Below are 23537 nucleotides of genomic sequence, written 5' to 3' on the forward strand. Positions count from 1 at the left end.
TAGGGGACGATGATAACCCCCCGATAAACACAGTAGACAAATTACTAACAGCGTTTAAAGACAGATTTATCGAGACTAGTTCAACACATAAATTAAAACACGGAACGGTATGCTTTGACCATACACAGAGTGTGAGAGAATATTTACACAATATACGAATTTCAGTAGGGGTAAAATTCGGAAAAGGCTCAGGAGAATTGTATGAAAAAATCATGCTACACGCCTTTTTGCAAGGGCTTCCCCCAAAATTATATAGAATGGTAATATTCAAAAAAAATTCAAACGTTAGATCTTGCAGTTCAGGGGTGGGACGAATGATCAAAATTGACACGATTGTGGCAAACCACAGTAAAACAGAAATAAACAGCCTAGGCGAATAGACCGCAAGGCCAGCCTCCCTTAAAGGTCAGGTTTCTCCCAATTTCTTTTCAAGGGAAGGTTCCCCAGTGCCACAAAGAAATAAAATTCAGAAACCCTCTAGGCTGAAAACAGCAAGTTTTCAGCCCATTGAACGAATAAATTATGGGAATAGTACTGCAATAGTAGGATGCTATAATTGTAATTTACCTGGGCATATCGCAAGAGAGTGCCGTTCCAGGATCATAGACATAACGTTACCAGAGATTGTCGTCGGCAATACAGGAAATTATGGCAACTATTTATTCGGGAGAACAAATTTTAGTGCCAGTGGTGCACAAAGCTATAGGCAGGGAAGATTGCACCTACCAGTACCTCGCAATGTGTACCAATAGAATTTGCATAGCCCTCCCCCCAAATAGACAAAATAGTTATCGAGTCGAAAACCTAAACACTCGTCAAAGCCAATATAGTGCAAGAATGGTATATAGAAAACCCGAAAACTTCCCGACGGGAAATGCAAATTTTTCAAGAACGCGAAGTGAACGTATATTGCGAATGCCGTCAGCGCCAGCACCCGGCACTGTCGCAAGAAATCCAGACTACTATAATAATACATGGCAAAATCGGCAAACAAATGTAAATCAATTAGCTAGAGATTCCATGGGCATATCTGAATCTCTATTGCAGACACCGACGTATGAAATAAATCCGCAGGGAAACGTGTCAGGCCCCTTAGAAGAATAAATAGGACCCAGAAGGGGCGTAGAATATTTTATAGGTCCAAACCAATAGTAGTACCGTCTTTTAGTGATAGTAATAATAAATTACCTATATTTAATGATTTTTCTGTGGCAAATGTTTACTTTAAGGCACTAATTGACTCTGGTGCAACAGTTAATATCATAAACGTTTGCTTATTTAATAAGTTGCCTCTGCATATTAGGCGACGGAAGAATGTTAATAATCCCAATTTAACTAGCGTAGCGGGGCATAAATTGGATGCAAAAGGTTCAATTCGCCTAGACGTAAAAAGGGGCAATATAATTTTTCCGACAAACTTTATAATATGTAACAATTTTTCGTGTGAAGCCATTATCGGCGTAAATTTTTTAAGGTCGAATAAGGTATTATTAGACGTAGCGAACGAGAGGCTTGTATACCCGGCCAATGCCCCTTCCCCTACTCTAAGAGATTGTAACAGAGGTAGCAAAGAGTGTAGCAGTAAATAAAATTTCTGACGGTATAATTTCACAGTCCTTTGAACCTCATGTCTCGCTATAAAGGGGACGAGGCATAACCAGAAATTCACTTTCTTATTCTGAGCAATGTTGGAGAAGTGAAGTGAATTTAAATTATGAAAGGTATGAATCTGCAAAAATTAAAATAGGAGATATGCGACAGTATAGGTCCAACGGAATCAAGTTAATAGTGGAATTGTGGGAAAAAATGGTAAAACCCAATGTGACGCCGCAAGATGACGCAATGACGCTGGAAAGCGCCAGTATGTATCTAATAGACAATAATAGAGAAGAGAAATGTTACGGGTTCGCGATACGAGAAAAAAAAATCCCTCCTAAACCGATGAAAAGAATTCAAATAGCACATATGATTGAACCAGTGGATAGCAAATCCGAAATATGGCTTGCGATCCCGTCGAATGAAATTCCTGAAAATATGTTTTGCGAAGAATATATTATATCTTACGACAAAGGAAAAGGTTCTATTTGGGTATCTAATAACCATGAGAATGATAAAGTTACGATAAAAAAGGGAACATGTCTAATTCAAATCCAACTTATATCGGAGAATGATTTAAATAGATGGTGAAATTCCAAAAGAAACCTAGTTAACGGCATTAAAACTTCAAATAACAAATACCCTCTAACTAAATCACAATTTTTAAACAAATTTAATATGGATCATATTACGGACTTAGAACTTAAGAAAAAATTATGCGAATTATTATGGAATTTCAAAGATGTGTTTTCCGCATCTGAAGATGACATCGGACTGACACCGTTTTATTAACATTCAATTCTAACAACCGGTAATCCCGTCGCGAAACAGCCATATCGTATACCGTATAAGCACAAAGAGTGGTTAAAAAATAAAAGTCATGAATTATAAAAAAATGAGATTAGACGCCCCAGTATAAGTCCGTATTCAGCATCAGCGATTTTGGTCCCAATAAAGAATGGTGACCTGAGACTTGTAGTAGATTATACAGCCCTTAACAATCAAGTAGTTAGTGATATATTTTCGTTACTAAAAATAGACGAAATCCTTGACTCTATCTCAAGCGAAAACAAAATTTTTACTTCTTTACATCTTACCCAAGGACACCACCAAGTGAAAATAGCCGAAAAGATGTCTATAAAACTGCATTTTCTACAACTGAATGTGGTTCCTATGAATATTTAGGAGTATCTTTTGGACTTAAGACAAGTTCAAGTGCGCTATGTAGACCATTATTGTATCTATTAAGAGGATTAAAGAATATCATTCATTTCGTTGATGATGTCATATGTGTAGGAGAAAACGCTGAACAACACTTAGCAACACTAGCTATAGTGTTCGAGAAATTCAGAAAGGGCAATTTAAAATGCCGGCCTGAAAAAGTAAATTTATTTTAACCTAAAATTAAATTTTTCGGAGTAGTGGTGACGCAAGGAGAGATATCCCCAGACCCAGACAAAATAAAATGTGTTGAAAACCTTAAACCCCCTAAAACTATGAAAGAATTAAGAGGAATTCTAGGTCTTACTCGTTACTTTAGAAAATTTGCGCGCAATTACGCCCAAATTGCGAGAACCCTCACGGAATTAATAAGAGGGAACTCCCAAAATATTATCTGGTCTCAGGAAGCTCAAACGTCCTTAGACCGTCTGAAAAAGGCACTCATTTTGGAACCAATATTATCGTTGCCTGATTTCGAGAATGGACAATTTGTAGTTACAACTGATGCCAGTTCAGAGGGTATTGGTGCTATCCTATTCCAAATAATCCCAGTAGAAAACCCTAATCCTCTAGAGGGATCGCCTAAACAGAAAGTAATAGAAAAAGTTATATGCTATTCGAGCAGAACTTTAGCAAAAGGCAAAAGTAATTATTCCGCCACAAACTAGGAATTATTATCTATAATCCACCATTTGGATAAATTTAGACATTATTTAATTGGTAGAAAATTTATACTACGTTCAGACCATAAAAGCTTGCAATACTTCCGCACTTTTAAAAACCCCACGGGAATTCTAGCTAGATGGAATATGAAAATCCAAGACCTAGATTATGAATTTGAATATTTAAAAGGTCAAAAAATGCAGCTTGTGATTTTTTAAGTAGATTCCCAGAAAATATGCCGTCGGAAACCGAACAAAACGAAATTAACGCTATCAATACTAAGAGTAAACGTGAATATAAGAAAAACAAAGTTAAAGATAGAGTAAAAGAAAATAAGAATAACCATTGTCCCCTGTCGTTGGAAAATATAAAAAGAAATAAAAAAGGGTGAAATGTGTTTAGCACTTATTAATTATTTTGTGAATGATGATGGTTACTAGATAAATTAAAAACTCTTAGAAAAGAAATAGATAATTTTTGCTATGATCTTGATGAAGAAATATTATGTAGAATTGTGACTGCTGAGGCAAATAGAAACCAAGCTTCAATAATACCTGTATTCCCCCAAAACTTAATAATACCTGCCTTTGAATATTTTCATTCAGATATAGGTGGACATTTAGGAATAACGAAAACTTTCCATAAATTAAAACAATATTTTTATGTGCCGTCGGCATTAACAAAACTTAAAGAATTTCTAAGTACATGCAAAGCGTGTAACTTAATAAAAAAAACCAAGCCTATCCTAACCCTCCAATGGAAAGAGTCCCGGTAGCGAGGTCCCCCTTCGATATTGTCTCATTTGATTTATATGGAACCAGTGGAGGCTCGACTGTTTCCAACAGGGGCCATACTTGCATCCCTTCAGTTATAGCTCACTTTTCCAGATTTAATTTGGCTAAAGAATTAAAGAATCAATGCCCGTACTCCACAAGTAAAGCGTTAGCAAAATTTTTTTTAAAGTTTGGCACTCCGAAAAAGGCTATAAGTGATAGCGGAAGTAAATTCGTTTCAAAAGTAACGTAGAATTTAATGAGTTTTCTTAACATACAGATATTGGTAACATCTCCTTATAATCCACAAGCTAATAGTAAAATAGAAAATAGGCATAACATATTTTCGAGTGTGTTAAGTATTTATAATAAAGACAATAGAAATGACTGGGATCAATTCTTATCTTATTTAACCAAAATAATAAATACTGCTTATTCAGAAACAACCAAAGAAAGCCCCTTTTATTTGTTATTTGGTCGCGACTTCAGAATACCGTATCATAATATTGTTGAGTTCCAAAAATATTATAATAACACGGAAGATTACAAACAAGAGTTCATAAATAGGATGATAAAAACTTATAAAATAGTTAGGCAAGAGTTGGAAAAATGTAAAATAAATCAAGAGCTAAGAAACCTACCCAAAGTCAAAGGGAACATAGATTTTAAGATAGAAGATTGCGTCTACCTAAAGAATGAGGCAAAGACGGAAGGCAAGAAACTTTTCAATAAATATTCTGGACCGTACAGAATAGTCAAAAAGTACGATAATGATTTTACTTTTAAAATGGTGAACCCCGATAATGGAAGAACTTACAAGGCACATATAAGTCGAATAAAAAGAGCCAAATTTTCGGAAAGATGGGTATCACGTCCCTCTTCTACCGAATTATAAGACGCAGAAGACGAACCCCCTAAATCAAGATTAGCCAAGTTAAAATCATTTAATTTCAAGCAAGATTATTTTGAAAATGAAAGTGATGAGGAAAACTTTGAAGAATTCTTAGCCATGAAAAACCTAGTTATTCCCAAAAGAAAACCCCTTGTACAAGCAAGATTAAAACCACCAAAAACCCCAAAAAGTTCATCATCTGAGAGCGCAGGAGAATTAGATTATATGATATCCCCAAAAACACAGTTTTTTCCTGATAGAATTTTGACCCCCTTGTCCCCCCAAAAGATTTCCAGATGATATGGTTTCCCCAGCTACCCCAATAGAGAGGCCCCTGTCGCTACAGGAGGAATTGATCAGAGTTGTAGAAATGTACCAGGAGTAAAAGGCGATATATTTAAAATACAAGATTCTTTCCTTCTAAAGATGATTCGGGCAGAAATTAAACGTCCCCTAATTGAGTTCAAATACCGCTTCCAAGAGTCTAAATTCTTAATCAGCAAAAAGATAAATTGTATTTCTAGCTTCAGTCAAACAACGACGCTAGTCGTTCGAATTTCGCTAAGATAATTAGTAGTAAAAAATATGCTACGTACAATATTTCTAAGAAAGTTTAAACGGCAAAAAAATTGTGTGAACGCCTGAATCATCTGAAATATCTTAAAGAGATTATTGGACAAAGATTCGCGTCCTTGGGGCACGTGAGCCAATGGCGAGCAGTCCTTACAGCGCAGGACGATAGAACTGCGTTTGGGAGTGGGGTAAATTTGTTTTTTAATTTTAATATGAAGTCAGATCTGAAACGATTAGTACGAGATTATTATATATTGGTCACCGTTATTGTCATTGAAGTGACCCGTTGCTGTACAACTAAGTATGTAAGTTCAATAAATCTATTGTCTTTCTTATCTGTGTTTATTTCATTTATATGTCTGCATCTAGTCCAATAATAGGTAATTAGTTCTTAAGTCTCCAAGGTAAATGCTCCCAAAGGAATCTGATCTCCAGATAGCTCGAGAAAGAAGAAGCCACGTTTATATGTCTACATATTCAATTTGATCTCATTAATTGAGAGCGGCGCTAGCCTAGTTGACACAATCTCCAGCGCTAGAAGCGGCGCTATTGGAGAAATTTCTATCGCCACAAGTAGCAAATCTTTGATCGCTACAAATGGCGCGTGTCGGAAATTGGAGGAAAACTGCGAACTAGTTAGGCTATTTAAACTTTGTAATTTGAATTTAATTGTTGGAGGGATACAGACATATAAGTAAATTGATTAGGCCTATAACCGCTAGGCTACGATAGGAAACCCCTTATATATCATAGGAGATAGTAGCCTACCCCAAAATAGTTTAAGTAAAATTTCAAGTTTATATAAACGCAAAAAAAAATTGAGGACCTAAACTAGTTACTAATAGTGCAAAAGTTAGTCGCAAAAAATAAAGAGATCTCAAAATCTATCCCGGAATACAATGGTCAGTCAGATATTGACGAACTTAACATCCAATTGACCCAGTTTGTACAACTAACAAAAACAGATGTTGGAGCGTTAAAAGACATGCTTTTACTACGATTAAGAGGCCAGGCCTTAACTTTTCTAAGACAGGTCGAACATTCCATAGGCAATAACGCCAACTTGCCAATAAATACGATTGATGACTTGTTAAAAGCATTCAAAGAGAGATTCATAGAAACCAGTTCAATAAATAAATTAAAACATGGAGTAGTGAACTTTGATTTTTCACAGAATATACGAGAATACCTGGATAATATACGCATTTCTGTAGAAGCAAAATACAGAAGTGGTTCTGGGCAACTGTATGAAAACGTCATACTAAATACCTTGTTGCAAGGGCTACCCCCAAAACTATACAGAATAGTAATATCCAAAAATATTTAGATGCTGGATCTCGCAGTTCAGGAGTAGAACGATTAATAGAAGTTGATAAAATGGTTTCTACTCGTAGTAATGCAAAAATAAATAGCTTAGATGACTAAAACGCGAACCTAGTCTTCAAGGGCGATCAGGCATCCCCCAATTTCTTTTCAAGGGCACAAAGAAATAAAACCCCAGAACCCAGTAGGCAGAAAACAGTACGTTTTCAGCCCGTTAACCCTACAATAATAAGGTGCTATAACTGCAATAGTGTTGGCCACGTAGCGAGAGAGTGCCCCTATGCCCCCAATCCCATACCAAGAATTACTGTCGGCAATAGGCAAAATTACGGCAACGATTTGTTCAGAAGAACAAATTTTAGCACCGGTCGTGCAATAGGCTATAGCAAAGGGGGATTGCGCCAATCAGTACCTTATAACGCGTACCCACCAAATCTGTACAACCCTCTCCCCAACAGGCAAATTAATTACCGGCTTGAAAGGCAAATATACTGCTATAATGTAATATAAAAATAATAAAAATTTGCCTATGAGAAATGAAAATTTTACAAGCCAACAGCACTGACAATCTCCGCCAGCAAACGGGACTGACCCGAGACATCCAAGTTACCATAATAATACATGGCAAAGACAGGCAGACGTAAATCATTTAAATATGCCTACGGAACCCAATACGTCTGAATATCTATTACGGGCACCAACACATGAAATAAATCCTCAGTGAAACATTTTGGGCCCCTCAGAAACATAAATTGGACCCAGAGGGTGCCAGGAATATTTAATAGGTCCAAGACAATATTAGTGCCTTCTTGTAGTGATATTAATAACAAGTTACCTATATTTAATGATTTTTGTGTAGAAAACGTTTACTTCACGGCCTTAGTTGACAGTGGAGCTACTGTAAATATCATAAACTCTTGCGTATTTAATATGTTGCCTCTGCATATCAGGCGACCAAAGAACCCTAATAACCCAAATTTAAAAATTGTTACAGGTTACAAATCAAATGTAAAAGGGTCAATTTGCCTAAACGTAAAAAGAGACAATAGAACCTTCATGACAAATTTTATTATATGTGATGATCTCCCATATGAAGCTATTATAGGGGCAAATTTTCTAAGGTCTAATAGAATACTATTAGACGTAGCCAACGAGAAGCTTGTATACCCAGCTAAGGTAGGGGAAGAAATTTCTACCTTAAGAAATCGTAACAGAGGTTACGAAGATAACATAACAGTAAACAAATTTTCTAATGGTATAATAGCGAAGTATTTTGAACCTCATGACTCGCAAAGACATGGCATAATTGGAAATTTATTCAATTACCCTAAGAGATATTGCAGAAATGAAGTATATTTAAATAATAACAGTATTGAAGCTGCGAAAATAAAAATAGGAAATATACAACAGTACAGGTCAAACGAAATTAAAAAAAATAGCGGAATTATGGAAAAACATAATAAAACCCAACGTGATACCGCAAGATGCCGCAATGGCGCAGCATGGCGACAGTATGAATCTAATAAACAATTAAAATGAATAGAAATATAACGGGTTTGGGATACGGAAAACAAAAATCCCTCCAAAAACGATGCAAAAAATTCAAATATCAAAAATGATCGAGCCAATGGTTAGCAAATCAGAAATATGGTTTGCAACACCGTCTAAAATACCTGAAAATCTGTTATGCGAGGAACAGATTATATCTTATGACAAAGGGGAAGGTTTTATTTGGGTAACCAATAACCATGAAAACGATACAATTACAATTAAAAAGGGGACTTGTTTAGTCCAAATCGAGGTTTTAACGAAAAATGATTTAAATAAATGGGAAAATTCTAAAAGAAAGCTAGTTACCGGTATTAAAACTTAAAACAACAAATATCCTCTGACTAAATAGCATTTTTTAAACAAATTTAATATGGATCATATTACGGACCTGGATATTCATAAAAAATCAGGCTAGTTACTTTGTAAATTTATGTCTTCATTTTCTGCATCTGAAGATTATATCGGGATAATACCATTTCACTAACATTCAATTTTAACGACTGGTAATCCCGTAGCAAAACAGCCATATCGTGTGCCATATAAGCACAAAGAGTGGTTAAAAAAAATCCATGAATTAGAAAAAAACGAAATTATACGCCCAAGTATAAGTCCTAATAGCGCACCAGTGATCTTAGTACCAAAAAAGAATGGAGATCTTAGACTCGTAGTAGATTATAGGGTTCTCAACAAACAAGCAGTTAGCGATAAATTTCCTCTACCAAGAATAGACGAAATTCTTGACTCAATTTCAAGCAAAAACAAAATTTTTACTTCTTTGGACCTTACCCAAGGCTACCACCAAGTGAAAATAGCCGATAAGGATGTCCATAAAACTGCATTTTCAGAATCCGAATACGGCTCTTACGAATACTTAAGGGTACCATTTGGGCTTAAAACTAGTTCAAGCACGCTGTGTAGACCCCCGTTGCACCTGTTAAGAGGATTAAAGATTATAACTCATTTTGTTGATGATATTATATGCGTGGGGGAAACACTGAACAACACTTAGCAACATTAGCTAAGGTGTTCGAGAGGTTCAGGCAAGGCAATTTAAAATGCCAGCCTGAGAAAGTTAATTTATTTCAATCTAAAATTAAATTCTTGGGAGTAGTAGCAACCCAGGGAGAGATATCCCCAGACCCTGATAAAATAAAATGTGTTGTTGAGAACCTCAAGCCCCCCAAAACTATGAAAGAATTAAGGGGACTTTTAGGCCTTACTGGCTACTTTAGAAAATTCGTACGCAATTATGCCCAAATTGCGAAACCCCTCACGGAATTAACCAAAGGAAACTCCCATAATGTTACCTGGTCCCAGGAAGCTCAAACTTCTCTAGACCGTCTCAAAAAGTCACTCACTTTTGAACCAATTTTATCACTCCCTGATTTCGAAAACGGAAAATTCATCGTTACCACTCAAAGGGCATAGGCGCTATCCTTTCGTAAATAATCCCGGTAGAAAACCCTAACCCTCTACAGGGAACGCCTAAACAAATAGAAAAAGTTATTTGCTATTCAAGTGAAACTTTATCAAAGGGCGAAAGCATTTATTCCGCCACAAACTTAGAATTGCTATCTATTATCTACCACTTGGACAAATTTAGGCATTATTTAATTGGTAGAAAATTTATATTACGATCAGACCATAAAAGCTTGCAGTACCTGCGCACATTTAAAAACCCCACGGGCATTCTAGCTAGATGGATTATGAAAATTCAAGACTTAGATTTTAAATTTAAACATCTGAAGGGAGAACAAAATGCAGCTTGCGACCTTTTGAGTAGATACCCAGAAAATAGTACGTCGGAAACTGAAGAAAATGAAGTTAATGCTATTAATGCTAAAAGCAATCATGGATGTAAGAAAAACAAAATCAAAGACGCAGTAAAAGAAAAAAAGATTAATTATTGTCGCTTGTCTTTTGAAAATATAAAAAGAAAACAAAAAAAGGACGAAGTGTGTGTGACAATTATCGATTATTTGTAAATAACAAAGTTTTAACAGATTAATTCAAAACTCATAGAAAATAAATAGACAATCTTTACTTCAGTATGGACGAAGAATCTTTTCTTGGAATCGTGACTGCTGAGAGAAACTAAAGCAAAATCTCGATAATACTTATGTTATCACAAAACTTGATAGGGCCTGCATTTGAATATTTTCATGCGGACACAGGTGAACATTTAGGAAAACGTTCCATTAGTTAAAACAATACTTTTACATACAATCGGCACTGACAAAACTTAAAGAATTTGTAAGTACATGCGAAGCATGTAATTTGAGAAAAATCCCCCCAGCTTATCCAAATCCTCCAATGGGAAGGGTCCCGGTAGCGAAGTACCCCTTCGATATTATCTCATTTGACCTATACGGGACAAGTGGAGGCTTACCTGTTTCTAGCAGAAGTAATACTTGTATTCTTTCGGTTATAGATCATTTTTCAGGATTTACTTTCGCAAAAGCATTAAAAAATCAAGATGCTTATGCCACAAGTAAGGCATTAGCAAAATTATTTTTACAATTTGATATTCCTAATAAAATTTTGAGTGACAACGGGAGCAATTTTGTTGCAAAATCAACAAAAGATTTAATGAGTTTCCTGAATATAGAGAAATTGGTAACAGCGCCGAACGGTCGACACGCTAATGGAAAAATAGAAAACCGGAACAAAATATTTTTTAATATTCTAAGTATTTCTACGACAGACAATCGGAGCGACTGGGATAAATTCTTAACTTCTTTACCTAACGTAATCAATACTGCTTATTCCGAAACAACCAGAGACAATCCATTTTATTTACTTTTCGGTCGTGATTTTAAAATCCCATATGATGATATTATTGAATCTCGCCAGTATTATAATAGCTCAGAAGATTATTAAGAAGAATTCATAAATGTGATGATGAAAACTTATAAAATAGTTAGACAAGAGCTGGAAAAATGTAAAATAAACTAAGAGCTTAGAAACCAACCCAAAGTTAAGGGGAATATAAATTTCAAAGTAGGAGACTTCGTTTACCTAAGGAACGAGGAAAAAACGGAAGGAAAAAACTTTCCAACAAATATTCTGGACCATACAGAATAGTCAAAAAGTACGATATTGAATATACCTTTAAAATGGAAAACTCCGATAGTGGAAGAACTTACAAGGCGCATGTTAGCCGAATAATAAGAGCCAAATTTCCAGAGAGATGGGTATCACATCCCTCTTCTACTGATTCGTCAGATTCGGAAAATGAACCCCCAAGGTCAAGATTGGCAGAGCTAAAACCCTTTAATTTCAAGCAAGACTATTTTGAGAATGACAGTGACCAGAAAAACTTTGAAGAATTCTTAGCAATGGAAAATCTAGTTGTTCCTACGAAAAAATCCCTAATACCAGGATTTTTTCCTGAAATGAGAACTCCAAAAAATCCAAAAAGTTATTCATCGGCGAGCGCAGGAGAATTAGATTATACAATATCTCCAAAAACCTAATTTTTTCCAAGTAGAATTTTAACCCCAGTTCCCCACAAAAGATTTACGGACGATATAATCCCCCATTCATCCCTAATAGAAAGGTACCTGTCTTTACAGGAAGAACTGAATAGATCTGAAGAAATCCCCGATTTGATCTTAAAGAAAAAGCCCCCCAAAAATTCAACTAAAACAAACCTGCGAGAAGCCATGGATTTAATAAATTTTCCCATAAAAACGAGTCAAAGTACATTGCCCGGGAATAAAACTCCAAAGGATGATCAGCAAGGTCAATATCATGATATAACTGTATCCAAGGCCAAACCTAAACAGTGGACTTCATGGAGGGAAACCCTAGAGTAAAAAATTTTCCATCCTTCCGAAGACATGACATTCACACAATGGATGAACCCTGTAAAAACTATTGATTCCTCCCAAAGCTCTCAAGAGTCTTTCGAATCTCCCGATTTGAGGACTCAAAACGAGGACTTAGGGAATAAACCTTCTACTTCCAGGGGAGTAGAAATTTACGAAAGAATGGCAGGTGATACCACAAAAATTGCCACCTCTAAAAGTTCCAATCCGGATTCGTTGGAAACTAGTTCCGAAGAGTCTGATGGTGAATCAGACCATATAGTAGCTAAAGAAATAGGGAAATCAAGGCCGACCTCAGCAGCCTCACACGGGAAACAAACGAAATTAAACGTGAAATATTTTTTTAAAAAAAAATAAAAAAATTTTTACATTTTTTCGATAAAAAAACCGAAAAAGAAAAAATCCCAAGAAACCGCGGAGAAAATCACGACACAGTCAGGCAGAACGGTTAAAAAAACCTGACAGATGGAAATATCCCTAATTAATGTAAAGACAAATTTCAAAGATAATAAATTTAACACCATAATAAATTTAACAGCGTGCAAGTAAAGTTAACCAAGTCAATATTAATGAAAAAAAAATACAAGTGATGTCAAAACGTTGACGATCACAGAAAATAACCAAAGGCAGGAAGCTCGCGGTCGACTGAGAACGACAAGTGGTGTTGGACCACGTTTTTTGGGAAGCCTGGGGAGGAACTCAAGGCCCATGATTGTTATTTGTAATTTTTTGTAAACGACCGTAGGAAGGGATATTTCTCAGTCCTTCAAGTGTAAGAAATTAGTATTTTTATGCCAATATGGGCCAGTCAAAACAATACTTAAAGGTTGAATAGAAACTTCTGTGAGCTAGTTAAGTTTTAGTTTTTTGGATCAGAATGCTTTGAAAGAGAAACAGAGAGTTTACTTTCTTATAGCTCCGAGGCAAAAAAAAAACAAGAAACTACCAGTACAGAAGCGTCTAATTATATGAAATATTTTATCTTAGTGCAGATTATAATTATTTTAGGCCTACACATTGCTCATTCATGTGTTTCTTACTCGAGTAACTTATTCACCAATAGCCAACTATTGTTAACTATAACCAAGCAACCTACTGGTACGTTTATATGTAGAACTTCACGGTGGATGTGGAATTATATCCTCAGTAACAATATGTAATAATTCAAAACTATTTGATCAGTTAAGATACATGGATTGAAACCCCGTGTTTGTCCAACGGCGACTAAGTAAAACCCACAAGGAATTCCCAATTAACTTGAAGATGTTTTTCGCTTAACAAATTCTAATAAGACCTTAATATAATATTTATTTATTTAGTTCTGAAGGATTTTCTCAAACAATAGCCTTCTAAAAGATATTGATGTCAGTTCTTCATTACGCTTATATTCTTTGCCAAGCATCAACTGGAATCTACGCGGGCAAGCTTGGAACCCTACATTTAATTACCTTATTTGAAAGGCGAATATGAGTCACCAATGTTGACTTGCAATTACGGAAAAATCCCGAGACTAAGAACCTCTGCATTTCAGCCGTTAAACCCGAAACCCAATGAGAACGTCCAAGCCAAGAAATAGGGAAGACATTTGAAAACGAATGGGTAAAGAGGTCACCATTCGTCCTGGTTATGTCTTGTTCCCCCATTGTAGTACTGTTCGCGTAAAACCGTGTGGTTATGACGCTGCAACATGCGTTTCTTAAACAGCATGGACTTCCGTGAGCAATGCAGGCATGAGAAAATATTGTAAAAGTAGACCTCAAACTTAATAATTTAGGGTAAATTATGTTTATTTAATATCGATACGTCCGTTCTCAAAACAAATTTGAAGACATTTCTGTTTTAGATTTTCATTGTGAGCACTAATATTAGTGTATTTATTTAATTCTGTCTCATAGCTTAGAAATTAATATACCCAATTAATACGTGACTTATTTGTACTATGAGTGTTTACTTTAAAGAACGTGTGATTCTGCTTCGCTATTTTTATTACAGGGAGGAAATGGCAAATTGGCTATTGAGCATTACAATGAGCTGCCCAGTACAGATACGACCCAGTAGCATCTATTTTCATCATATCTCAACCAACAAAGAGTACTCACCATAACTCCAGGCAACTTTCATACCAGCTTCGTCTAAGAAAATAACAGTCACCTTCAATAATCGTTTCTTCGACTGATAAGCGTATTACGAATAATTTAACACTATATTTGAAACCCAGTATCAATTGCTTCAACTAGATACGTAATGACACAAATGCTGAAAACTTTAACGACCAGCACCTAATTAACAGTGTCCAACGATATTTGAAGTTAAAAGATACTCAAAGAAACTCGAAGATCTTTCGAAATGAAACTAAAGATAATTTGAAGTTTTATTCTGAGAACCCCATCGATCATACAAAGATAAACGATATTTAACGATATTTGAAGTTAAATGATACTTAAAACATTTGAAGATATTTGAATCTGAAGTTAGAGACGATTTGGAGTTTAATTCTGAGAACACCATCGATCAGAACAAGATAGACGATACTTAACGAGATTTGAAGTTGAAAGATACTTAAAGAGATTTGAAGATATTTTAAGCTGAAGTTAGACACAATTTGAGGTTTAATTCTGAGAACTCCATCGAGCAGTAAATGATAAACGATATTTGAAGTCAAATGATATTTGAAGATGTTTGAAGTTGAATTTAAAGACAATATATTAAGAGAGTCACTATAGTATGACGACAACCCGTTTCAAAAGGCGCAAATGAACAATTTTACGCGAGAATACATCCTCTATGTGCCTCAAAATCCTAAAAATGATATGCTGAGAAGAAAAACACCAACACCTGTAGTGGGAAGAATCACTTCCCAGTTGACTATTAGAACGATATTTAACGGTCATTTCCCAGTCTACTATTAGGGAAAACTTACCGTGTAAAGACAACTAGACTCGAACTGTTCCATGAAAAAACCATAACGTAAAGACTTCAAAATTTTTGCCAAGACAAAAAGAGTGAAGGACAAAAAATTACAACAGAAGGGTGTAGTACACTAAGGACACGAAGGTGATGAATAGATGTGAATCTACATGTGTTACTTCCTAATAACTTTGACAATTCAAAAATCTCAATAGTGAAAGTGTTTTAATGTTATCAGTGAATATGATGAACCCAATATTGTATGTTATAAATCATTCATGTATATACCACAAGTAGAATTAGGTGTAATATTATCATGTTATTCATTTAACGTAGTGTAGATAGTATGTAGTACGTCATATAGACAGCAAAATCAAAAAAAAAACTAATATAAAAAGGTAATAGCCCCAACCTTTTTGTAAATGTAAAAGTTATCAGTGTCATATATAAAAAAAAAATCTTTAGCATACTATCTAAACTAGAACTAAAAGTTATCTTGGTCCGATAGATGAATTTTAGATAGGGATGTAGAATAAAATAAGAAAGATAATTGAAAAATTTTAGGCACTCCTAATAAGCAGTTACTAATGACGGGGCGTCATTAACTGTTGGTAAGGGTGATATGTACCAGGGGTAAAAGGTGATATATTTAAAATACAAGATTCTTTCCTTCTAAAGATGATTAAGGCAGGAATTAAATGTCCCCTAATAGAGCTCAAATACCGTTTCCAAGAGTATAAATTTTTAATCAGCAAAAAGAGAAATTGTATTTCTAGCTTCAGTCAGACAACGGCGCTGGTCGTTCGAATTTCCCTAAGATAATTAGTAGCCAAAAAAATGCTACGTACGATACTTCTAAGGAAGTTTAAATGGCAAAAAAACTGTGTCAATGCCGGAATCATCTTAAATATCTTAAAAAGATTATTGGATGAGGATTTACGTCCTTGGGGCACGTGAGCCAATGGTGAGCAGTCCTTAAAGCGCAGGACGATAGAACTGCGTTTGGGAGTGGGGTAGATTTGTTTTTTAATTTTAATATGAAGTCAGATCTGAAACGATTAGTACGAGATTATTATATTTTGGTCACCGTTATTGTCATTGAAGTGACCCGTTGCTGTACAACTAAGTATGTAAGTTCAATAAATCTATTGTCTTTCTTATCTGTGTTTATTTCTTTTATATGTCTGCGTCTAGTCTAATAATAGGTAACTAGTTCGTAAGTCTCCAAGGTAAATGCTCCCAAAGGAATCTGATCTCTAAATTGCTCGAGAAAGAAGAAGCCACATTTATATGTCTGCATATTCGATTTGCTCACATTAATTGAGAGCGGCGCTAGCCTAGTTGAAACAATCTCAAGCGCTATAAGTGGCGCTATCGGAGAAATCTCTATCGCCACAAGTAGCAAATCTTTGATCGCTACAGAAACTCCGGGTACTATTGTAAAAAAAACTCATCCCAAAGATTCAAGTAGAACAAATCTGCGAGAAGCGATGGATTTAATAATTTTCCCCATAAAAACGAGTCAAAGTACGTGGCCTTGGAATCAAACTCCCAAGGATGCCCAAGAAGGACAGTATCATGATATAACCGCGTCCAAGATCAAGCCTAAACAATGGACTTCATAGAGGGAAACACTAGTGCAAAACATGCCCCTACCCCCTGAAGATATGGCATTTAAACAATGGAGAAACCCCGCAAAAACATTTGATTCGTCTCAAAGTTCTCAAGAGTCTTTCAAGTCTCCTGAATTGAAAACTCAAAGCGAGGATTTAGAGAATAAACCCTCTACTTCCAGAGGAGTAGAAATTTACGAAGGAAGGGAAGGTGCTACCTCAAAAGCGTGAAGTGCCACTTCTTAAAGTTCTAATTCGAAATCATCGGAAACCAGTTCCGAAGAGTCCGACGACGAAACAGACCATATGGTAGTTAAAGAAATAGGGAAATCAAAACCGACTTTAGCGGCTGTGCACGCAAAAGAAACAAAATTAAAAGGTCAAGAATTTTTGAAAAAAAAAACAATAAAAAAGTTTGATCTTATATCACTAGCAAAACTTAAAGAGAAAAAACCGCAAGAAAGAGAAGAAAAAGTAACGACACAGTCAGGTGAAACGATTAAGAAACCTGACAGATGGAAATATTCCTAATTAATGCAAAGTCAAATGTTCTTGTCGTAGGGAGATTGTGCCCACAGCCATCAACGAGTAGTTTTTTTGTATTATTGGTTGAAGGAGGCGGGTTTCAAATCCCTTATGAAAAATGAACTTATAATCCAAATAAATAAATTTAAAGGTATGTGAATAAATTAACCAAGTCAATATCAGCGAATATAAAATAATAAAAGTGATTTCAAAACATTAGTGATCAGTGAGAAAGGCCAAAAATAGGAAGCTCGTGGTCGGCCGATGATGACAAGTAGTGTTTTAGGTTCTATTTGGCACATTCTGCCTACTAGGTAGCTCCCTTACCAGAATCAACTGTACCTCTACAAAAGTGAACCAATCAATGGAGCAACCCAAAATATACCCAGTTATTGAGATTAATGACGGATTCTATATTGTGGGAAGTTTGTGTTCTGTCTCGCCTACAAATGGTGTTTTGTTTAGTTTGTCGGTGAGGCATTGCCTATACTACTCTATAAAAATCAACTTGTATTTCTATAAATCGAACCTTGAAACCCATTTCCACTTTCCGTATTGTATGAGATTATAAAAAAAAAATAAAGTGATGAATTACCAGTATAAAAGAGTGCAATTATAAACTGATCATTTTCAGATCATGGCAATGGAACGAAAGCCTATTTGAAAGGTGATAACTGATACTGAATTCATCACAATAACGAACGCGAAGGAAATCATTATATATTCGGCAGCTAGAGCTCCCAAAATTTGCTATAATCTATAGAAAAATCCTCGATGTGTCAAATATAAAGGCATTCATCATCCTTTATCAGAAATTCAATATAATAAATAATTTTTATTCGACCCTGACTCTGAAGAATACAAACCCCTAGGTAGAAAATTATTTCTGAAACGTATGAAAACACACCAAAGAAAAAGAGACGCCTATAAAAACTATAACATAAAATTGAAGAGAAAATTCTAAACTCTAAAACTACACAAGATCCCTTTTTTCCTTTAGGACCCTTGACAATAACGAGTCGTGAGTCGCGAAATTATAATGACATAAAGAAAATTGCACTAAACTTTTTGAAGAAGATAAAATTTTGGATCCAAAGTATTACCTGGTTTTGACATTATTGTACAGGACCAAAAATGTTATAATGCGTCGCACATACAATTAATCTTTAGAGTAATAAAATTCATAGATAATCCGCTTTCCTTAGCTGAAAGATGTCGCAAAATAATTCGTGAAAATATGCAAAAGAAAGATAGATCGAATACTTAAAAAAACCCAAACCTTCCAAACGATCTGTTGGTCTATTTGATGCACATAGACACAGATAAGAGTAATGAAAATAACATAGTAGCTTACTCGAAAGCTTACGAAGCTTACGACAAGCTTACGAAGCAGAGCAATTATTAACTAAACCTTTAAGGTATATCTCAACCAGTCATAAAAGCATACTTCAACCAGAGTAAAGCTAGGATTCCCATAACCATTCTAATCCTAAAATATTGTTCACAAACAGAAATTATGTTTCACGCTTATAAATCAGTTTTGTTTTGGCAATGCCATAATACAATTCAAAACCAAATTAATATAAATTATTATAACAAAATAGTCCAAGTTAAAAGTTAAAATACCCAAACTATTTTGAAAAAAATATTAAATAGTAAATAAACGAATTTTGCAAAAAGAGGTAAAATTAATAATAAATTAATCTTAGAAACAAACAAAAAGATGAGGCTTAAGAATATCATCATAATCCTCATTGTTCACGCAGCAGTCCAGGATATTTTAAAGCGTGGAGTAATATTTAAGCATGAAAATTCATTGCTAGCCAGCCATAATGCATAGGAAATTTTTCTGAAATTGGACCCCAAACCCTACGAAACCTTGTTTCAACAATTTACAAGACTAGAAAAAAAACAGGAATGAACTCAAAGAATCGATATTTCAGTTCCTAAGGTCGGATAAAGGATTACAAACCAGTAAAATAGTGTATAGTAAAGATAATAAAGAGTTTCCAATTCCAGTTGTCCCCAAGATAAAATCAAAATTCATGATAGATGACTTTTACAAGGAATTGGTGGAAATTGACATGGCACTCGGAACGAACAACAAGGGAAGAAAAAAGGAAAAAATTAATAATTAATATTGTATACTTGTCAAGAGAGTTTATTGCAATGAAATCCATAGAAAACCCTACATTACTGACTACAAGGAAAGGAAAACATTATGATGGAAATTACGCAATGATTAACGAACTACCAAGCCTATGGACTTTTTTCAAAGAATTATGGCAAAGTCATGCTGAGAAAAACGTCACGAAACGGATATCATCCAAACTAAGAAAGGAAAATGACAACAACCAAGATACTAACCTAAGGGAATTAGACAAATCAAGAAACAAGTTCTCAAGTACCCAACAAGATCATGAATATGCAAATCCCACAGAAGGAAATGAAAAATACATCACAACAACCACACCTTCGTATGAGACCCAAACCAAAGAGATACAATCTTCAATATTGGAAACCAAAGCAAACACAGTGCCGGAATTGATAGCACTTAGCAAAGAATCACGTAGAAATTCAACTACATTAACTTATCTAAAACCCACGACATTCACAAAATGGGCTTGGTCAACAGGGTCCACGTTTACGCAAACCCACTCTATTGGCAATTTCCTTATCGACGCAAGGGCAAGAATCCCGGTAATGAATACCGAAATACAAACGATAAAAGTACAAGGGCTTAAGCAAGAAGAAAAGAAAAATAATTATAAGAAAGAGGAAGAAGGTAATTACGTACATAAGATTTGTTGGACAATAGATGGTGAACGTACTTGTGCTAGACTAGCCATGACCGACGAACCGACAAAATAAGGTATCGAACCATTACCTGATCTAAATGAGAAAAACGCCCAGAAAGTATCAACTCATCAAGCCTTCTTAATATTATACAGACAAAGATTGCAAGCCTTATTTGAACTATTTAATACGGAAATACGAAAATTAAAACAAAATTACCACGAGAATTTTTGAAGTATTCTTTCGAAGACGTAAATACCGTAGGTCTACAAGCCTAAATCGCATCATCGGAGAACTCGCCTCCCGCCTTTTTGGTTTAACAGCGGAGGAATACTTAAACATCCTGAAGAAAAATGTAAAAAATTGAATAATGCCATGAGCGTAAAGTTACACGTCCAGAAAATACAAGCAAGCATAGCACACTATCAAAGAGATAAACTCGAAATGATATCTAAGAAAATCTCAAAAACTGTAAATGTAATGAAGTATTTAAGGAATGCAATGGATCGTGTGGTGACAGACACGAGCCTTACTATAGTGTCACTCGATATAATTACCATGTCACTACTAAATCTAGTAACAGATGTTAGTAAGTTTGAATTCGCATTATTTGCTCTCCCGGGAGGAAATTTGTCATACTACGTAGTAGATCCTTCTAACCTAAAAAGTATTTTAGACGAAATAAAAACGCACCTATCATTTTGTTTGCACTTACCCATAGAGCCAGAAGTATCAAATTTATTTCTTTATTATACAAAATTAAAAACCCACATCACGGAAATTAATGAACAATTATTCGCTGTAGTAACAATTCCATTGATAAACCCTGTTAAACAATGTTAAACATTGATAAACAATTCCATTAAATAGTCTCCATCAAGAAATTGTTCGTGGCTGGAAATTTCCATGGAGATGAAAGCAGGTTTTCCTTGGATTATTTGAAAAATGATCAGAAATTATATTAGAAAAGCAAATTTTTCAACTGAAAGTAAGAAGCAATATTAAAACTTCAAACGAACAGAAATTATTCCATATATGAGGGGGGCTGCCTCCTCCTCAATATCCTGCTCTTTACGCTATAGTTAGACATTTTATTCCGATTTTTAAACAACGACTCCTGAAAAACAAGGATCGTTTGATTAGAATAAGGAATATTTTTTATAAAACTGCTTAAAAAACTTTTTAACTGGTTAAAAACTATTGACTTTTATATTTAATATCTGCAGAGATTGAATACTACAGGTTCAACAAGGAACCGGTTCATTACCGTTGTCACAATTACCACTGTTTTGCTGAGGTTTTGTGTATGACCATTATCTGCTCCATATCATATGATCGAACTCTGCCTCGAGCAAGGCCATATCCATCGGAGGATGCTACAGGGTGTGTCTTCAATTTTTTTAACCCCCTCCCCACTCTGAAAGAGAATAAACCCCTCCGGGCAATAATCACAGGTACAAACTTGGTCTCGAAAAGATCCTTGTCTGTTTTATGGGTTAATCACCCATAAGGCTGATTTATCTATTTATCCCGACGTAACTAAATGCTAAATTCACGCTGTCTCATTATTGGGAAATAATAAGTAATTGCTGTTGTAAGTAAATGCAATAAATGCAATTTTTGTGTTCTCTTAAACGCCGTTTGAACAGCAGAATTAGCTATACGCGAGTAATTCGAAAATTTAAGAAATGGTCAAGGTCAGGCGGTCTTAACTCTTTACCATCGCATCAAAAATTATAGTTGAAATGAAAGGAAAAAATGAATTAAAAACTTGGTGCTCCATAACGTTTTAAGTAAGGTTTCAATTGCAACATTTTTTTTTTTCCTGATAAATGAATACAGAAAGAATTTTCTATCATAGGCAGTGCAATAGCGCTGCGTAAGTAAAGAAGGATGTTGGCACAATGTATTATTTTTTGTTTTTGGTTTCTTGGTTTTAAACCACAGCACTTCGTATCGAAGGAGCTGTCGTAGAAACTTCAATAAGGATTCCCTCGATTCAAAATTGGAAGGGCTTGAGCCCTTTTACATAGCCGAAAGTGATTGGAAGGCAACTAACACCCCTTTCACGCCCACCATTTCCCCAAAGATATGCAATCAAAATATTCAGATAATCGTTTTGTTCAACGTAGTTGAAAGATCTGGAAATTGTGTCTGAGGAGGACACTCCCCCTCAGCCCTCAGGGCAAGGGTTATAAGTAATGCCAAGGGGGCATATAAGGTTTTCAAAGAAAGCGTTGTCGTAGCAACTTCAAAAAGGGCTCATTCAATTGTCAAAATTCTAATTAATGATTAACCCGAGGAATAAGTTAATGTGTAAGCTACGCGACACAATTTTACAGAGCTTAAGGCCGTCAAGGACCTGTACAACGTGGTTAAATTCCTAAAATGCATTAAATCCAACAAGATTTTGGTTACAAATAAACTACCATTACTACTATAGGGGAATCTTTTACTCAAACATTTAAACATAATTGAGAATTTGTCTTTACAAGAGCAGAACCTGGTTTAAGAATTAGCTGAAATGGTTAATAACTGAGACTTACTTTATTCCCTTGTATATATTGCAATTACTTTTTTTTAAGACCTCTGTTTATTTCCCAGTTTTGATTAACTTTCAAAACAGTTCTAATAAATAAAATACTTAATTCATAGTGAAGAAAACTGTATTTGTTGATCATTATTTGTTTTTTATGGAGTGACCTGTAGGGCCCATGCAGTCAAGTAGTGAGTTAAATTTTGTGCTTTGTCTACTTTGTCTATAACCAGTTTTGCTATTCAAGTTATATTCAACTTTTTTTCTTTTTTTTTACGTATCTTAAAATGATAGGAAATATGCTTACGGCTATAGCAATCGTACTCCATATGGATATGCAAGATTGAGGTCTCCGGGTTAGAGCTTAATATATTCACTCTTTGAGTATAAAATACAGATCCAAATTACAATTTTGTATAGTTTGAAAAGCTAACTTCAAGGATGTATGGTGTTTTCGATTGCGAATTCATTGGCTTGAAGAAGTCATCATGTGGGGTGATTTTTGAATGTGCGTTTCTATTGCTGACTACAGATCATAGAGAAGTCTCTTGTTACCACTGGCATATCAACTACAATATGTATGACTACAATGGAGACAGGTGGCGCAATACATTATACGTTATAAACAAAATAGGTTTATATGATAGAGTTATACCTCCATCCTATAACAAAGGGAAGGATCTATCCCTTGTACAAGAGGAAGTTAGAGAGATATGTTTTGTATTTTTGGTGTAACAG

The 23537-nt window shown here is 35.1% G+C and overlaps 1 protein-coding gene across 1 annotated transcript in view; it reads right to left on the reverse strand.

The window, feature by feature from the left end:
• Nucleotides 1-18008, reverse strand: part of LOC148953769 (protein CFDP2-like) — a 118416-nt gene extending 100408 nt beyond the window's left edge. The window contains exons 1-2 of the mRNA XM_089085893.1: nucleotides 17997-18008; nucleotides 14522-14594 (exon numbers count right to left, since the gene is read on the reverse strand). Of these exons, the coding sequence (XP_088942019.1) occupies nucleotides 14522-14594; nucleotides 17997-18008 (85 nt within the window). The remainder of the gene's footprint in view (nucleotides 1-14521; nucleotides 14595-17996) is intronic.
• Nucleotides 18009-23537: the final 5529 nt, after the last annotated feature.

The sequence above is a fragment of the Artemia sp. Qi Xiang Cuo genome, chromosome 3 (genome assembly GCF_049724085.1).
Source record: "Artemia sp. Qi Xiang Cuo chromosome 3, ASM4972408v1, whole genome shotgun sequence".
Lineage (NCBI taxonomy): Eukaryota > Metazoa > Arthropoda > Branchiopoda > Anostraca > Artemiidae > Artemia > Artemia sp. Qi Xiang Cuo.